The 19,360-nt window shown below is 47.9% G+C and overlaps 1 protein-coding gene across 1 annotated transcript in view; it reads left to right on the top strand.

Moving 5' to 3' along the window:
* SH3RF3 (SH3 domain containing ring finger 3) overlaps nucleotides 1-19,360 on the top strand; it is a 465,406-nt gene that overhangs the window by 322,156 nt on the left and 123,890 nt on the right. Inside the window, exon 5 of the mRNA XM_012556270.1 lies at nucleotides 9,948-10,301. Coding sequence (XP_012411724.1) covers nucleotides 9,948-10,301 — 354 coding nt within the window. The remainder of the gene's footprint in view (nucleotides 1-9,947; nucleotides 10,302-19,360) is intronic.

The following is a 19,360-nucleotide window of genomic DNA, read 5'->3' as shown; positions in this document are numbered from 1 at the left end:
TTTTTTAAATGTTGGTGCTGCTATTTTGTTTCCAGTTTGTAAGGAAGTTGAAAATGTCTTCTGTTTTCATCAAAAGACTATCAAAATTGGAGTCATTGGAGGCATTGGTTAATCACTATTTTATTCTTGCTATATGGAAGCAGAAAGCACAGTTTGTGTGTGCGCGCGCGCGTGTGCATGTTTGTGTAGGTTGGAGGTATCCACTTGAGAAACAAATGAAGTGATCATCCGCATGACTTATAAACATCTTGTGAGAGTAATCCTATGTGGCTGAGTAGTTTGAGCCTTTCATTTCCGGATGAGCATCTTGGCAGGGGAGAGGGCAACATCCTAAAACAGAATCCCAGGAAGCACTCCTCCGACTCACCACATACCACCCCTTCACAGTTGGCAACCAGCAGTCACAGAACACTCTCCAAGTCTTGGTTGTTGGGGAGAAGTGAGGCAAAAGCTCAGACGTTCACGACTTCCTCTGTCCTCCCCTAGGACACTGGGGCTAATTCGGCCAGGATTCCCCCATGCCTGGTAAGGCAGAGCTGTAGCACCTACTTAAGGGAAGCAGAACCATCTGGTCTCTGCAGTGTGGGGCCTGGGAGCACTAGGAGTCTGTATGGATTTGGAGAATGATGAAGTGGGAAATCATAGCCACTCCTAATGGGTCTGAAGCAGGCTCTGCTATTACAGGCAAATGCTGACAGGTGCAGGGTGTTTTGTGCTAATGGGCCCATGTGGACATGTGCAGCTGGCGAGACAGACTTCTAATTGGAATGGCATTGGTGGCACCCAACAGCCAGTCCCAGCTCTGAGCATTGTACTACATGACTAATTGGAGCTTGTTGGGAAGACGATGAAAGTTTCCCAGTACAATAAGATTTGCCACCAAGGACGGAGTCACAAAGGTGCTGGCAGTCATCTTGGATTGTGCTGTCCAAGGTCGGTTTGTTTTCCACTTTTCTTGCCTAAGTTTAGCAAGCCAGGGTCTCCCGTCCTGAGGGATAAGTTACTGAATAAATAAAGAAGTGAATATATATATACGTATACATGTATGTATATATATTGAGAACCTCTGGATTAGTCAATTCCGAACTGTCAGAACAAAGACATCACAGGGCAGGAGGAAAGAAGCCCATTGAGAAGCAATTTGGCTCCAGCATGTAACTGTTTTTCACAGAAGCAAACACTCAGTCAACAAGATAAAACCTGTTTCCGTTCATTAGGAAGGGTCTTTCACTGGCAGCTCCTTGCCTGTCGCTGGGATTTTAGGGACTATATAAAGCTGACATTTATTTGCTCTTGCTTTTGACACCAATCTGGGCTTTGAATTTTAAGGCTTTTATGAGCGCTTGAATGAGAAAGGCATGTTGCCTTTCTGCACCCTAGATTCTCCATCAAAAAAGGTGCTGGTGGTGGTATTGTTATTTGTGAACAGCCTCTTGAGAAGACATATTGATGACTGACAAGTACTAGTAATGAAATGCTTTGTAATCATTATGGATTTGGCACTGCCAAAGTGCAGGACAATATAGTGTTATTGGCTTCTGTGGCCACAGGATTATAATACAGACTAGAAATCCATGACATCACTTCAAATTATGGTACCATATACTCTGAACGAGACATTAGTGGTTCAGTGGTAGAATTCTTGCCTTCCATGCGGGAGACCCGGGTTCGATTCCCAGGCAATGCACCTCATGGGCAGCCGCCATCCGTCTGGCATCAGAGGCTCACATGTTGCTGTGATGCTGAACAGGTTTCAGCAGATCTTCCACTTTAAGAGGAATTAGGAAGAAAGTCCTGGAGATCTACTTCTGAAAATCAGCCAGTGGAAACCCTCTGGGTCACAACAGCCCAATCTGCAGCCGTTGATGGGGATGTCGCAGGACTGGCCAGCATTTCATTCCATTGTGCACGGGATGGCCAGCAGCTGACAACATATTCTGAACGCGTTTACACTCAATCCGTAGATGCCTGGATTTTCTTATTTTGAAAATGGAGTTTGTAACACCAACTCAGCAGAGTCCTGGGGGATCTAAGTGGGGCACCACAGGTCTGTTGCTTTGGGGAAGAACAGAATTATTTTAGCCCAGCCGTGGGCATTACTGCTGCCACTATTTTATATAATAACGTTCCAAATGGAGACACATGGCGAGTAGTGTTCGGAGTGTGTTTTGAGGCCAGTTAATGAAAGGCATTCTGCCTGCTGCTTCCTGCTTCTCTGTGTTCCTCTTGGCACTGCAGGGCCTGGTGCTGAACACAAGCGTTCAGGAGGCTGACCCTCAGGTATTCCGAGCGTGCTCCTTGAAGGGCTGTGGCGGGAAGCAAGGCCCTGGTTTGTTCTTTCAGCTTGCACTTTTGAGGAAACCAGAGAATAAAGCCATAAAATAGAGCAAAACAGCTGAGCATGGTTGGAGGCCACATTTCAAAGGAAATAATCCTGGATTTAGACCAAACATTTTGGAACCTGGAGTGAGTTTTTTGTAACCTCCCTCTGAAAGACAGGTATTTGTAATGGAAATGCTGACCGCCCACCTCCAGCTGTGGGGTTGAAGGGGCCTGTGACGCCGGCCCGTTGCCTGTGTAATCTGCGTGGCAGTACAAACAGTGTGCCCTGTGATGAATCCACCCTGTTCTCAGGCTGCTTGAATTCAGCAGGCTTTTTGGTTTTATTGTGTTTTTGGTTTTTTTAACTCATCAAGGTGGCTACCAGTTACAAATGCTAGGAGTACACGCAGAGTGAGAAACTGGTATGTTTCCCTTCACCCCTTAAGTGGAATGAGGGGAATTTCCCAAACCAAGCTAAATGTTAGAATCCACTGCTGGGTTAAGTGGAACTTAACACATGAGTGTGGTGAGACTGGGTTTCTTGGCCGTGGCAACCACCTTGCCTTCAGCCACACGAAAGGGCTTGTCATTGTGCTGTTAGGCGCCATCAAGTCGGCTCTGACTTATAGCGGCCCCGTGCCCCACAGAAGGAAACGCTGCCGGGCCCTGCGCCATGCTCACAATCGTTGTTATGCCTGAGCCCATTGTTGCAGCGACTGTGTCAATCCATCTCATTGAGGGGCTTCCTCTTTTTCGCTGACCCTGTACTTTACCAAGCATGATGTCCTTCTCCAGGGACTGATCCCTCCTGACAACATGTCCGAAGTATGTAAGAGGTAGTCTCACCATCCTTGCTTCTAAGGAGCATTCTGGCTGTACTTCTTCCCAGACAGATTTGTTCGTTCTTTTGGCAGTCCATGGTATATTCAATATTCTCCGCCAGCACCACAGTTCAAAGGCGTCAGTTCTTCTTCAGTCTTCCTTATTCATTGTCCAACTTTTGCATGCATATGATGTGATTGAAAATACCATGGCTTAGGTCCGGCGCACCTTGGTCTTCAAGGTGACATCTTTGCTTTTCAACACTTGAAGGAGGTCTTTTGCGCAGATTTGCCCAGTGCAATGTGTCTTTTGATTTCCTGACTGCTGCTTCCATGGGTGTTGATTGTGGTCCAAGTAAAATGAAATCCTTGACAACTTCAGTCTTTTCTCTGTTTATGAAAGGGCTTAGCAGCGAGGAAATGATGGCATGCCGAATATGCTAATGTCAGGCTGGCACAGAGGAAATGGGCATGACTCCCTGTGCCAGGTGATATGCAAATGCATAACTGGCCCCACGTTTCTCCTTGCCTGCTATGTTCCTTCCCACCTTTGTGAATTTCCTTGACAGCATTTCTTCTCCTCTCTCCCCATCTAAATCCTATCCATCCGCCAGACCCTGCTGAGTCCCATTTTCTCCACAAAGGCTTCAAACTGCCCCTAAAAGCCTCTGTTGATTTACTCCTTCTCTAAACTAGCCCTTACGGATAATACCAGTTGCTTTCCAGTAGATTCTGACTCACAGCAACCCCAAGTGTGTCAGAGGAGAACTGTGTTCCATCGGGTTGTCAATGAGTGATCTTTCGGAAGTAGATCACCGGGCCTTTCCTGCAAGGCACCTCTGGGTGGACTTGAACCTTCAACCTTTTGGTTAGCAGCTGAGCATGTTAACCATTTGCATCAGCCAGGGACTCCTATGGATAATAACCAAACCCTTAATACTAAATTCTATGCTATTTTATCATCTTTTATTTCAATCTTGCCATCTTTGTTCCCACCTACTTTGCAGATGGTTCAAGCAGGGCCCTGTCTCATACATCCTTGTCTAACTTCCCAGCCACAGCCCAGTGGAGCATCAGGCAGATCGTAGATCCTCGAGGCTCTGAATGCTGAGTCAAGAGCCCTCAGGGAGGAAGCTGGGGGCAACTTCTCTGCAAACCCCCACGTTTGTTACCTGTTTCTGAGAAGGCCTGGGTTCTCTTCCACCTGAAAATGTGGGCCTGCACAGCAGAGCAAGCTGAAGGGCATGGGAAGTCACACGGCCTTCCAGTACAAGCAGAGAGCAGGTAGCAATAGGCTGCTTTGGGAATAAACAGCTGACCCAGTTTGCATCCGTCAGGAGCTCTCAGTCTGAAGGCACATTCTTCTGAGAGGTTGAACAGGCCACCTGGCTGTATGCTGTTTTCTATGAGGGAACAGCCAGGCTTCTCGTGGGAAAGCTGCTTTGGGAGAAAGTAGAGCGTCTCCAGCTGACCTCCTGTGCTTGGGGTGCTTCCTCACTGAGTGCTTTCCTCTAGAGCACAGCTTGGCTAAGGGCGAAGGAGACGGATTAGCCTCATGTTCTCCTGCTCCCCGTTCACCATCCTTTGCCCCTGCTGTTGGTGGGTCGCTTCCTGTGGACACTCCATGCCATAGGCGGGCCCTGGCAGTAGACTGTGGCTAGACCGTCCTGACCAAGCTGAGTTCCACCCTCTGGAGCTTGGCCAGGGGACTGACCCCCAGGGACCACCTCCAACTCCAAAGCTGAGGATTTCAGGTGTCTTGTGTGGAGACTAAAGAGCCCTGGTGGCGCAATGGTTAAGTGCTCGGCTGCTAACCGAAAGGTTAGAGGTTCAAACCCACCAGACTCTGTGTGGGAGAAAGATGTGCCAGTCTGCTTCCATAGAGATTACAGTCTTGGAAACCCTATAGGACAGTTCTACTCTGTCCTGTAGAGTCGCTATCAGTCGGAATCGACTTGAAGGCAAAGAGTTTTTGTGTGGAGACTTGTTTGGGGGAGTAGTGTAGGTTGGGCCTATTCAGCCTCTGGGTGGCTGGCTCTCTGATCGGACAACTCTGAGATCTGAGTCTCTGGTTTTAAGGCTCCCTGGCTCAGCTCAGCCTTTCTAACCCTGTCTTAGGTTCCTAGTGCTGCTGTAACAGAAATAACACAAGTGGGTGGCTTTAAAGAACAGAAATTTATTTTTTCACAGTTAGGAGGCTAGAAGCCCAAATTCAGGGCCCCGGCTACAGGGGAAGGCTGTCTCTGTTGGCTCTGGGGGAAGGTCCTTGTCTCTTTCAGCTTCTGTAGACCTGGTATTCCTCAGTTCCTTGGAGATCTTCATGTGACATCTGTCTTCCCCCTGTTTGTGCTTGCTTATTGTTGTGCCAATGCTGCTCATTAGGTTTAGGACACCCTACACTGATATTGCCCCATTAACATAACAAAGAAAACCCTATTCCCAAACAGTATTGCAACCACAGATACAGGCGTTAAGATTCCAGCCCATATTTTTGAAAGCTGCAAATCCGTAACACCTCCTGACTTTCTGTGATGGGACTGTTATCCTCTATCTCCCGTGCATGGATATCATCTATAGCCTGGCCCCCTACGTTGTTTTAAGATTATGGGGGGCGGGGGCAGTGCCCCTGATGACTGAATCTTGGTAGCAGCCTTTTTGTCCATTCAGCCTTCTGGACTACTGGAGATGGTGCATTTCTCTTTCTAATCTTTTTTAAAAAATTTTTTTTCTTAATTTTGTTGTCACAGTTGCAAGGGCAGCATTTAAAAACATGATATGTGCCTCTGCCGTTTGTTGGCACCCAGCCTTCCCAGTGAGTAGCTCATCAGCGTCCTTCCCTCACCACAGGTGACATTTGTATCTCACTTGCTATCCAGCTTCCACAAGCAATCACAGACCTCACTTTGGTAAGCCTCTCAGAACAGAGTCAGGAAATACATGCCTGCATTCACCTTGTTTGTCCCAGAGGACAACAATGGTTGGGCTTGGGTGACGCCCAGATCTTGAAGTAGATTTTAGGAAAACAGGTGCTTCCTTGAAGTTGAAGGATTGTTCTACTTTTGAACCCACTGAGAAGAAATGGACTGGAGCTCAGCAAATTTCTTGTCCACTTGCAAGAACACGACTGCTCCCTGGTTGTTTTTGTTTGTGTGCAGTCAGGCCAGAGAGGCATTCTGTGCCCCCAAAACCTATCAGAACTTTAGTTACTGTTTCATCCCAGAGTCTCCGTGTTTCACTTAGAATGCAGAGATTGGCCAAGCAGTCAGGGTTCTCGCTAGCTAACCTTGCCCTATTATATCAAACTAGTCCAGGGAAATCTCAGCTTCCCTTCCCTGGTCAGTCCAGACCCCAGCTGCTCCACACAGCCCTTTCTCTCTCCTCCCCCCTCAGCTGGGGCTAGGTCAGCAGGGACCTGCCCCTTCTCTCTCATTCCCATCCATCCAGGGCTAGATCAGTTGGTGCCGGCCCCTTCTCTCTTTCTTAGGTCTGAGAATTCATCGAAATGGCTCACAAACTACAGGGAAAGGTGCTATCTTTAATCTGGCAAAAAACAGGATATAAATGCAAAGGGCAAAGAATTTCCATGTCCCCCGGGGACGTGCCCACCCTCCCAAGAGCAGATGCTTACTCTCTCCACCCAGGAAGCTCCACTGAGGTCTTTTATTGGCCTTACCACGTGGCCATGATAGAAGACATCATGCTTCCTGAGGGTTGGGCAGCACCAGGCCCCCAGGTGATCCCTTGTGGTCTGGTCAGCCCTCATTCATTGGCCTCAGGTGTGATCAGGCCCTCAGGAACCAGGACCAAAGGCCAAATTGTTTACTGCAAAGGGGTCCTCCTGTAGCTCGCATTGACCCAGACAGTGACTGTCCTCAGGGCATTTACCCTCTTGGAACTGACCTAGAGCTCATGTCTGTAGGCTCTAAATTTGAGAGCATAGGTGTCTGGAAAGAAAAAATGGACAACACAAATATGAAGCCTAGGCTCAGGTTTAAAAAGCCAGATGGGACACTCATTGCCTGAGGAACTTTTCACTAGCTCAGGGGTCAGCAGACTACAACCTGCAGGCCAAAATAGTTCCATCTCTCGTTTTTGTAAATAAATGTTCGTTGGAATACAGCCACGCCCATTGACTTATACGTCATCCTTGGCTGCTTCTGCACTCCAACAGTAGAGTTGAGTAGTTGCAACAGAGACTGTATGAGCTGCAAAATCTAAAACATCTACTATCGACCCTTCGTAGGAAAAGTTTACCTACCCCTACTGTAGCCCATAACCCCCACAACCATTTGGATTGGATGAGGAGAAAAATAAGAAAAGAAATGGCTTTAGTTCCCTCGTGTTTAACTATGTGCTTTTCTAGGTAGGTCTGCCCAGAGGGCTAGCTGGCATTTACTCAGTTTTTTCTGTTACTTTCTCAAAATATGAGGCAGAAATAATGGAATGTTACAGGAATTTACCTAGCATAATGGCATTTATTTAACCCATCTTGTGGAGATGATTCCAAGCTGATTCTAACATCACATTTTCTGCCTGGCCACTCCTGTAAACACAATTGAGGTTTAACAATAAATAGTTCCCTCTGCTTTATTCCTTCAGTCACTGCAAATAGCCCCTTTAGATATGAACTTAGGTTGAGAAGTACAGCAGGAACCCAGGGCTGGGTTTCCACTTGGTTCATTCATGTTCGAACTGCTGCTGAGAATTTGCATGTCTAACAAGTTCCCGGGTGACGATAATGCTGCTGGTGAGGGACCAATTCTGAGAACCACTAGTAGAGCAGTAGTTCTCAAATTTTTATTATACATAAGAATCACCTGTGGATCTTGTTAACGTGTAGATTCTGGTTCAGCATATCTTGGGTGGAAATGCAAATTCTCAGCAGGAGTTTGAACCGGAACAAACCAGTTCGAAGCCCTGGCCTGGGGGATGCTATTGCTTGAGTCTTCACCTAACTTGAGGTCACACTGACTCCCCCATACACAAGCACAGGCAGCCTCTTCCTCCTCGAACCTGGTGCCTGGAGCTGGTCAGCTCACAGATGTGCCCTGGGCATGATGAGGCTAACCATGTCTAGCCCCTCCCAACCTCCAGGTGCCACCCATTGTGACAGTACAACCCTACAAAGGAAGATATGGCTTTAGCTGGCGTGGAGTATTCTTAATTAACGCACATTATTCTTAGAACCAAGCCCTTTATCCCACCTTTACTGACAAGTACCATCCAGGATCAATTTTTTGTCAAAGGCAAACTCTGCCTTTAAAAACCACCTCTTATTGTGTAGAACAGTGTATATTTTGATATCCTTTGTTGTTGTTAGTTGCCGTCGAGTTGATTCCAACTCATGGTAACCCCGTGGGTGTCAGAACCGTGCTCCATAGGGTTTTCATGGCTGTGAACTTTCCGAAGCAGATCGCCAGTCCCGTCTTCAGAGGCACCTCTGGGTAGGTTCAGACACCAACCTTTTGGCTAGTAGTTGAGCACTTAGCGACTTGTACCACCCGGGGACCTGCTATTGGTTTCCTGGAGCTGCCGTAACAAAAGTACCACAAACCAAGTGGCTTAAAATAACAGAACTTTATTCTCTCACATTTCATGAAGGTTAGAAGTTCAAAATCAAGGTATCACAAGGTTGGTTCCTTCTGGAGGCTCTGAGGGAGAGTCTGTTCCATGCCTCTCCTAGCTTCTGGTGGTTTTCTGTAATCCTTGGCTTGTAATGCATCACTCCAGTCTCTGCTCCAATAACATGTCCATCTTCCCTCTGTGTCTGTGTGCCTCAGTGTCTCTGTTCTTTTTATAAGGACACCAGTTGTATTTGGGCCCACCCTACTCCAGTATGACTTCATATTAATGTAACTACTTACATCTGAAAAGATTCTATTTCCTAACAAGGTCACATTCACAGATACTGGGGGTTAAGACTTCAACATATCTTCTTGAGGGACACAATTGAATCTATAATAAACAGGTTGGGAGATATGGGAAGTAGTAACGTCTTGAGTTCTTGCTGAATTGCTCAAGATAATAAATTATTTACTCCTCATGAGACGAGAGTGGCTGAGGGAACCAGGGGACAGGGCGGTCAGATCAGCTTCTTGGTTTTGATGACCTCAGCAGAGACCATTCCTGGAAAGATGACATCCATAGATCACACAACACATACCCATTTCCGTTTTTCTCCTGGTCACCAGATTAGACTGGCCTGTTACCAGCAGTCATCTAGTGGTGAGAAAGGTACATTCTGGTCACGTGCCTTAAATTTTCTACTGGAGTGGCCAGGATAGCAAAGGAAAGGCTGGACTCCATTGTCATGGTGAAAGTAGGTGGCACAGCAGAGCAATATGGTCCTTCCCCTCTGACCATCTTCGGGGTCTGGGTGATGGCTACGCTTTCCTCGCAAGAGCCTCTCGCCCCTCATTCCTCTCCTTCCACACGGTGTTTGCGCCTCACCCCTGGAAATGCAAAGCCTGGTAAAAGATTTGGGTGAGACATGGTGGACGACCTTCAGAAAACTCCTCATCCGTTGTTCTGAGTCCTCTGCTCTCTGTCACAATTCCACGAGCCTTCGCACAGCTGCTCCAGAAACCTCAATAAAATCTACAGATGTCATTCCAGCCTTTGTTATTTTTTTTTTACTGCAGCATTCATGCTGGACGCGGCTGTTGGAAAGATCTGACCAATTTGAAGACATTGCCAATGTCAGTTTTTAAATGCTAGCACAGGCCGGGAGGGAGTACAGAGAGCTGGAAATAGAATGTGACAATTATTTAATGACTCCTCCCCCCCTTCCCCTTTTTTATGTAGCTCAACGACTCTGCCAAGCAGCTTATTGAGATGGACAAGACGTGCTTAGCGGCTGCATGTGGCTGCGATGCCTCCTCGCCCTCTGACCCCAGCGCGGCGGCCACTCTGGCCCCAAGTTCCACTTTAAGCAGCACAGGAGCGGTCAGTGCCTTTCAGCGGCGTATTGATGGCAAGAAGAATGCCAAGAAACGCCATTCCTTCACTGCGCTCAGTGTGACGCACAAATCCTCCCAGGCCGTGAGCAATAGGCATTCCATGGAAATTAGTGCTCCGGTTCTGATCAGCTCCAGCGATCCCAGGGCTGCCGCCAGAATCGGAGAGCTGGCTCACCTGTCGTCCAGTGCTCCAGCCCAGGTAACAATTGCCTTGCGATGCCCGCCAGGGGTGTGGCGGGGTAGGCGCCCACCCCTTCCTTGGGCCTCAAGTCTCGGCCTTGTGGCTCTGGTCCCCATGGGTTCTTTGGGGGTTCCATGCACGCACATTTCCTGACCTAGCATAAAGGAAACTACAGCAGATCTGCCCTTTCTAATGCCCTTTAAATGTGATTTCCTTCTTGCCAGCTGGCATTAGGGATTTCCCCTACGCCTTGGTAAAAATGTCTCCCTGTTACTGCCCAAAGTAAATACGCAGCCTGGATTCTTAGTGGTAAGGAGTGCCTGAGGGGCATAAGCAGTTAAGCACTTGGCTGCTAACCCAAAGTCTGGTGGTTCAAACCCACCCAGAGGCACCTCGCAAGACAGTTCTGGTGATCTGCTTCTGTAAGTTCACAGCCTTGAAAACTCTATGAAGTGGTTCTACTCCGCACTCATGGGGTCACTGTGAGTCAGAATCGACTCGACGGCAACTGGTTTGGTTTGGTTTTGGTTTTGTCCTTAGTGGTGCAGAAGATAATTTAGGTGGTCTAGGATGTGATTTTCAGTGGTCCACGAACACAGCATTTGAGTAACGTTGAATTACCGTGTGAGAAAGCTGTACTTACTTCTCAGTTTGCATGCAGTCCTGCTGATTGTGACATGGAGAACGTCTCTGTTAGGTGGGAGTATGTTTTCAACACTCTCTGAGACTCGCTAACTTCCCTTTCAACACAGAGTTCAAGGTCCAGAGCTCAGGGCAGGATTAATAACGTCGAGCACTTTTATTAATATTATTTTTACAGATACCTTCTCTTTCTAGGAAGTGATACTTTGTAAATAAATTTAAGTCATCCAAATGAGGCATTTAAAGAACAGTATTGAGTAAATAATTATCTGTAGCTCCGACAAAACCATCACAATCAAAGGACTAAAGTTTGGGAAAGTTTATCTAGCCCAGCTTCTCATTTACAAATGGAGAAACCAGGGCCTCAGAAGTAGGATGGGTTTCCAGAGGACTCCCAGCAAGGAGGTGACATTGTGGCCTCTGATAAGCCCGTTACCAGACCCCCGAGGCAGCGCACTCTTTCATGCACAAGATTGAGAAGCAAGGAGAAATCAGCTCATCTGGGGGTGGTCTCCCCTCCTCCACATCTGACCTCATCCAGGACTGTGGCCAACGTGCACAATGTGGTGATCCCTTTTTCTTTGTCCTGCACGCTCTGTACCTCATTATCCAGGATCTGATTTGTCAGCCTTCCTCCTCGTTTCCTGTAGCATCACCTCTGACCACCCTCCACGCTTCTCAGAACAAGTTTATCTGAGAAACTGCCACTGATTTCTCTGAAGAGAATGGAAGGGCCAAAGTGGGTAAAAACACCAGTAAGTGATAGGCCAGGGATGAACCATCTTTTAAAAAATACAGTGAACTCAAATAACTTTACAAAAAGAATTGCCTTTAAAACACAAACAAACAAAAAGCTAGTCTCCTTTTTATCAGCCATAGAATGCCGCCCGGACACACGCAAGCACGCGCACGCATGCATGCATGCACACACACGCTGGTTCTCAAGGTAGTCTGAGTCCAGGCTCCCTGTCTCACGAGCTGTGCCGCCCTAGGAAAGTTCCTTGAGCACTCTGAGCCTGACTCTCCTAACCTGGCACTGTAGAGTTGCAGTTAAGAGCGTGGCCTCCAGAGGCAGACTGCTGGGGTTCAGAAATTGCCCTTGCCACGAGAAGCCCTGGGAAAGATGCTTAACCTCTTCTCTGGGAGCCCTAGTTGCCTCTGTTAAGTGGCGTGAGGTAGCACCGCCCCCACAGCTTTGCTGTGAGGGTGAAATGAGCTGCCACGTGTCCACTGCTCAGAACAGGGCTGGCCTCTCTTCAGCCAGTGCTTGTTAAATGGTGACTGTGATGGTTTTTCTGCCAATCGGGAGAAATCACCAGTCCCAAGATGCCAGGGCTCGGGCCCCTCGTCTGTTTTTGTCAGTGCTCTCAGCTCTGAGATTCTTTCTCTGGTTGGGCGCTGCGTCGGATGCTGGAGGTTCTGAAAGGCTGATGGTGCATAAAGGGGCTGAAACCGGAGTCCCTGGGTGGCGCAAACGGTTAAGCACTCGGCTACTAGGTTGGCGATTCATATCCACCCACAGGTGATCTTCCTGCAAAAAATCAGTCACTGAAAACCCTGTGGAGCACAGTTCTACTCTGACACACATGGGGTCTCCATGAGTTGGAATCACGGCAACTGGTTTGGCTTCAGGGCTCCACCTCCAGTTACACCTTCTATCACAGAGGCCTGGGTTTGATGAGAAGGAGCGACTCTCTTGAGCTGATGCACCGCCCCCCTCGACTGCCAGCAGCTCCCAGGGCTCTAGGTCAGTGACCATCAGTGCCCAGCTGTCTGTGGTCCCACAAGTCCCCAGCCTTGCTAGTCCCCCATCAGAGGCATTTGAGGATCTCGTCTATCGTCTACAGCAGTGGTTCCCAACCTTGACCGCACTTCCTTATCATCCGGAGAATGGAACAAAGTATTATACCCAGGTCCTCCCGGTATAGCCCTGGCCTGCAATTCTAATGTAATCAGCCTGGGGTGTGGCCTAGCCATAGGGATTTTAAAGCTCCCCCAGGGGCTTCTAATGTGCGGCCGCGGTTGAGAACCACTGGGCCAGCTCAGAAACTAGCAGCCCTTCTTTCACGTTCCAGGCTTTGCCACAGCGCAGGCTTGAGCCCAAGCCCCGAGTCACACAGAGGGTGACCAGCTCTCTTGGGGTGCCTAGGCCTGATGGGTTTTCCCAGGGCACAGGACTTTTAATGCTAAAACTGGGACAGTTGATCACCCTAGTTTTCTTCTCATCCACTAGGCTCCAAAGGAAGATATGCGGAGGCTTTTGAAAAAAAATGTCTTGCAGGTCCTCTTTGTGCCAGGCCCTGTGCTGGGTGCCAGAGAAGTGAAGACATTCAGGCCTGGTCCCGTTCCTGAGAGACCCAGAGCCTGGTGGGAGAGATGTAAACAAACAGCCATTCAGCATTTTTTAGGCTGGAGCTATCAGTCCTGGCTGCTAGTGTCGTCTGGGGAAGCCTCTACAACATTCCAATCCCAAGGCCCATCCCAGATCAGTGAAACCAGAATCTTGGTGTGGAGAGAGGGAGTGAGCATGATGTATTAGCCTGGCTTCGCTGCAGCAGTGCTGTGTAACAAACAGCCTCAGTGTGCACAGAACCAGCAATTATAGTCCTCACTCGGGGACTCTGGGCTAGCTGGGCTGCGCTCCAGGTTCCGGGCAGGTTCAGGTCTGCTCCATATACCTCATTTAGGGCCCAGGCGAAGGGGCAGTGGCTCCCTGAGGTATGCGCTTCTTGTGTTGGGGGTGTGGCAGGCCGCCACCTGTGCCCCCTTTCCATTGATGAAAGCAAGTGACATGGAAAAGCCCAGTATCAATGAGAAGAGAAACATACTTCTCTTGTGGAGGTGGGGGGAGGAGGAAATATTTGCTGGAAAATCACCTGATGAACCCACTGGAGTTTTTGATAGCACCCCAGCTGATCCTACTACAGTAGGATGCAGAACCCCTGCTTTAGACCGGGGATTAGCAAACTATGGCGGGAGGTAGGGAGTGTGGAAGGGGTAGGGGGGAGGCTGCTTTTGTACAACTCTTGTGCTAGGAGTAATTTTCACATTTTTAAAGGGTTGTATAAAAAGTAAAAAAAAAAAAAAAAAAAGGAAGAAGAAGAAGCAAAAGAGACCATACATAGCTCTCAAGCCTAAAATATTTACTCTCTGGCTCTTGACAGAAGAAGTTTTCTGACTTGTGCTTTAGATTAAAGCTTTGTTGATGCTGACACTGAAAAGGAAGAAAAAGAGTAAAAAAAAAAGGAGGAAAAATAGTAATTATATAAAGGTCAGCTAGGGCCTCAGTTTGGGAGAGGAAACAAGGAAAACAGAAGGGGAGAAAAAAACCCAACAACATTGCCATCAAGTTGATTCCGACTCATAGCGAACGTCTAGGACACAGTAGAACCGCCCCACAGGGTTTCCAAGGAGGTGGATTTGAACTGCCAGCCTTTTGGTTAGCAGCCAAATGCTTAACCACTGCGCTACCAGGGAGGAGGTAGTCTTAAACCACAAAAGGGGAGGATACTCTGACTTTCACGCCTGAAATTTAAAGACACTAATTTCATGTCCTTCCTGAGCCGAGCATCTTGGATGTGTGTGGTGGTGGGGAGGACAGAAAATTTGAGGAGATTCTGGAGTTAGCACTCTCTTTCTCCTTTGGAGTATCCCGTGGAACAGCAGCCTGGGTCTCGTGGAGGTTCTTGTGCATCAAATAACCATATCAGAAAATTGTTCTAAACACAGAATTTCAGTGATTTGTTCTAGAGAGACAGGCATAGGAAAGAAGGTGTTGTAGCAGGGAACTCCATCCTTGGGTGGTACAGTTAATGCGCTCGGATACTAACCAAAAGGTTAGAGGTTCAGGTCCACCCAGAGGCACCTCAGAAGAAAGATGGGGGTCTACTTATGAAAGAGCACCAAAACCAAACCAAACCCACTGCCTTCGAGTCGATTCCGACTCATAGCGACCCTATAAGACAGAGTAGAACTGCCCCATAGGGTTTCCAAGACTGTAAATCTTTACAAAAGCAGATTGTCACATCTTTCTCCCGTGGAGTGGTCAGAACCGCTGACCTTTTGGTTAGCAGCCAAGCGATTAACCGCTGCACCACCAGGGCTCCTTTGAAAGATCACAGTCATTGAAAATCCTATGGAGCACAGTTGTACTCTGACACACAAGAGGTTGCCATGATTTGGAATCGATTTGACAGGAATTGAGCTTGTGTGTGTGTGTGTGTGTGTGTGTGTGTGTAAAGCAGGGAACTAGCAGGAAGGTTTGCTGATGCGGAGAGTGGGGGCGACCAGCTCAGTCAAGGTGCAGGAGGAATTGTCTCTGCCTGGGGTGCCCCTGCTCCTCTCTGGCAGCACCATGGGGACCGCAAGGAGGCTGTGAAGCTGCAGCCCCAGACTGCTCACATTGCAGGAGAAGGCAGAAAGGGGGGTTTACCCTTCTCTACCCTCGTGGCACAGGGGTTAAGAGCTTGGCTGCTAACAAAAAGGTCGGCAGTATGAATCCACCAGCCACTCCTTGGAAACCCTATGGGGTGGTTCTGCTCTGTCCTATAGGGTCGCTAGGTGTCGGGATCAACTCGACGGCAACGGGTTTGGTTTTGTTTGTTTATCCTGGTTTATCTGGTCCCAGTGCTGGTGTCAAAGGCCCTGTCTCGCTTTTCTCTTTACCACTAAAATGCTTGTGCTTTCTCACACTGGACACACTCACCTCTGCAATCAGACCTCTACCTCCACCCCTCCTGGTGAAACTGTCCTGGCCAAGGTCACCGCTGTCTGGGTCCAGAGTCCTTTGCTCCATCCTCCTCCTCCTTGATGCCTCAGCGGCATTTGGCGGAAGACCCCTCCTGGAACTTCTGTCCTCCCTTTGCTCTGGGACATCCTCTTCTCGTCCTGAGCCGTTTTTCTCGCCTCTTACAGTGGATCCGCTTTCTCTAACCCCTCCCAGAAATGTCGACGCTCCTCTGGGTTAGTTCCTTGGCCCTTTTCTTTTTCCATCTTATACACACTCACATCCATTCCCATAATTCCAACCACAGCTAAACTCCCAAGTGTTTAAATTCTGACCTCTGCTCCCTTTTCTGAACTGTTAGATCCTTTCTTCCTACTACCTTATGTCTTTCCCTGAAAAGGTGCCTCAATTTCAAAACATGCCAGAAGAGAATAATTCTTTTCCCTCTTCCTCAAACCTGTTTCCTCTTCTTCCATTCGTATCGCAATGAATGGCACCACCATCCTCAAATTCCCTAAGTGATCTCTGTAAGAAAATATTTTTAAAATTGAAGGATGCCTGAATATTCTCTCCCTCCTCTCGTCTGATAACCTTCCCTCCCTTGTCAGAAAGTTGACATGTGAGTGCTTCTTCATTATTCACAAGCGACTGAGCTGACCCTATGACCTCTCCAAATAGCGGGAGAAATAATTCATAAGGGTGCAAATGCGAGCCGGATAGGCCATCTGAGGCTCAGCCTGACCACACACCACTGGGAATCCCTTAGCTGGACACCTAACAGCTGCGCCCTCCTCTGCGGCCGTCTATGGAGATCTGGGAACCATGGGGAGTCAGTAAATGGCTAACGCCATTCTGGTACGGAATCCACTTGGCCTTTCAGGTGCCGTGCTGTTTTATGTGTGAGACTATTGAGTACATAATGCTGCTTAAATGGGGCACGTTGACCACCAAAGAAGAAAACTCATGTATGTTGAACGCTGCCTGTGTGCCAGGTGCAGGATACAGAAGTGAATAAAACCTAGGTTTCTGCTCTCAAGAACCTCAAAGTCCAGTGTAAGAGACAGCCATATAAACACTAGGATAATAAGCGCCATAAAAAGACATATGTAAAAAGTCCTTCAGGCACAAAGACAAAGGAGAAATTAATTTGGTTGCTGAAAAAGGGGCATAGTCATGGACGTTGCAGAGAGAGGTAAGCATTAAGTAGGTCATGAAAAGTGAGCAGGATTTCTCTATGTAGGTTTGTGTTTGGGTGTTGAGTGGAGAGCATGATGGTGAGAAGGGAAGAGGGTCGACAAGAGAGAAGAAACAGCCTGGGCAAAGGAATCCGTTGACACACGCAGTCTTGGTGAGGGATGAACCTGAACCAAACCAGTGTAGGAGATTCAACCATCAGATCTGTGTAGACAGAGTGCTAGAGTAGACAATGACTGGTGGTGAAGCCAGAAAGGCACCTGAGGCCAAGTTATGAAGGGCTTTGCAAGCCAAGCTAAGAAGCTTGGAGTTTATCCTAAGACGGTGGAGGAACCTTCAGAAGCGTTTGTAGAAAGTTCAGACTTACTACAGAGAGATTCAAGAAGAGATCCCAGAGGTACAGAGTAAGGAATCAGTTGTTGCAGTCTTGGCGAGGGATGAGGGAAGCCTGAGCCAAACTAGTGTAGGGACGATGGCGAGGAGGGACGCGTGGATGTGGCTGGCCAGTTCGTGTCTGCCTAATATCCATGCGCTCCTCCGCATTTCCCAGCACCATGTGATGGTCTGGTTAATGACGAGAGGAAACTTGACTAGTGTTATTTCTAGATAGAGGCAGTTAAATGCAGTAGTGTCTCTTCTACCCCTGTCTTCCTTTTGGAGGCTACATATTCCAAGTAATTATGAGATGAAGCAGCCTGGCCCCCAAGTCACTGCTTGGGCAAGTCACTAAGGAGAGCTGCCCAGACCCACCCTGGGCTTTGTGTGAGTGCATAATAAACCTTCACTATGTTGAATCACACTGGGATTCTAGAATTGTTTGTTACAGCAGATGACCTAGCCCGTCCTAACTCTTATAATGGGAGAAATGTTTTGGAATTAGAGCACAGATACCACTTGGATGTCAGAGGTGATAGGGAGAATGGAGTCAGGAGATCATAAGACCCACAAAACCTGAAGTATGTATTATCTGACCTTTACAGAAAACGTTTGCTGACCCCTGATCTAGAACATTCCCAATCTCAATGGCAGGGGTAGGAAACATGGTAACTAGCGCAATGGCCCTAAAAGGCATCCACACGGAGGTGATGTACATCACTTCAGCTCATGTTGCATTGGCCAAAACGAGTCATGTGGCCCCACCTAACTTGAAGGAAGGTGGGGAAGTGGAGTCCAATATGCGCCCATGAGGAGGAGAGCAAGAGTACTGGTAAAGAGCCCCAGTGACCCCACTTTGCCCAGTGTACTGGCATATGTTTGTAAGTCTTTACCTGCTTACCACAGAGATCAGGAAAACTTTGAAGTGTTGGAAATGGCTGTCTGCTGAAGATGATTGCCAAGAAGAACTGACACCTTCAAAAAATGCAATCGGTCAAGAAAGGATGTGTCATTTACATAATATTTGTTCTTGAACTACTTGTATGAAGCACGTTGGTTTTTAGGAATAAGTATAGAATTCTTGCCTTCCAAGGCCAGAGACCCAGGTTTGATTCCTGGCCAATGCACCTCATGCACAGCCACCACCCTCCTGTCAGTGAAGGCTTATGTGTTGCTATGATGCTGAGCAGGTGTCAGCGGAGCTTCCAGACTAAGATGGACTAGGAAGAAAGGCCTGGTAATCTACTTCCAAAAATCAGCCAGTGAAAACCCTGTGGATCACAACAGTCTGATCTGCAAAAGATCATGAGGATGGCACAGGACCGGGCAGAGTTTTGTTTCGTTGTGCATGGGGTCACCATGAGTCGGGGCCTGACTTAACCACAGCTAAGAACACCACCACATTTAAGAAGGGACTTCCTCGGGCAGGGCTCTGGAGCTGTGTCTACGAAGTGGCCGGGCTCTGACAAGCTACACTCCCTGTCCAGCTAAAAACAAGCCTACTCTTTCATGAAGACATCAGTGTATGTCTCAGCTTCAAAGAGCACAATGGTTTACAAATCAACTTCTAATAAACAAACAAAAGCCCTTGAGATTAGGAAAATGCCCTTTAAAATCGAAGAAAGGGGAAGCGTTTGATATTCAGTGGTGAGAACATCAAAAGAGAAAATTTCTCAAATGTCTCCCCTGTGTCTCAGAAGTAAATTAGAAGTCCGCTTAGAAGCTCTCAGGGCATCTTTAAAATTCATCACCATCCAGCCATAGGAGGTGGCCCGCATTTGTCTTTTTAAGTGCAGCTCTTTTTGTTTGCAGTGTCTTATCTCTGCTACAGGGAGGATGCACTGAGCTGGAGGGAGTGCAGGGAGAAAAGCTGAAGAAACTGAAATACGACTTCATTTCTCAGGATGCTGGCAGTTTAGAGACTTATTTAGTCAGCTGCTTATCAGCTCAGCAGCCCCCTGGGTCCAGTGCAAAACCCAGGGCTCTGCCAAGGACGACACTCACCTGCAAAGGGCAGGCTGTACGGATGGTGGAGCATGTGGGCTTATTTTTAGCATTTTCAGAAAGTTATACATTTGATTGCATACCTTATAAGGAGCCAAATATATATAGATGGCATTTGAGATATATATATATATAT

Source organism: Trichechus manatus, unplaced genomic scaffold (assembly GCF_000243295.1).
Source record: "Trichechus manatus latirostris isolate Lorelei unplaced genomic scaffold, TriManLat1.0 scaffold00004, whole genome shotgun sequence".
In the NCBI taxonomy this organism is placed as follows: Eukaryota; Metazoa; Chordata; class Mammalia; order Sirenia; family Trichechidae; genus Trichechus; species Trichechus manatus.
Note: the sequence above shows the minus strand (reverse complement) of the source record. Positions and strands in the feature narration are given on the sequence as shown.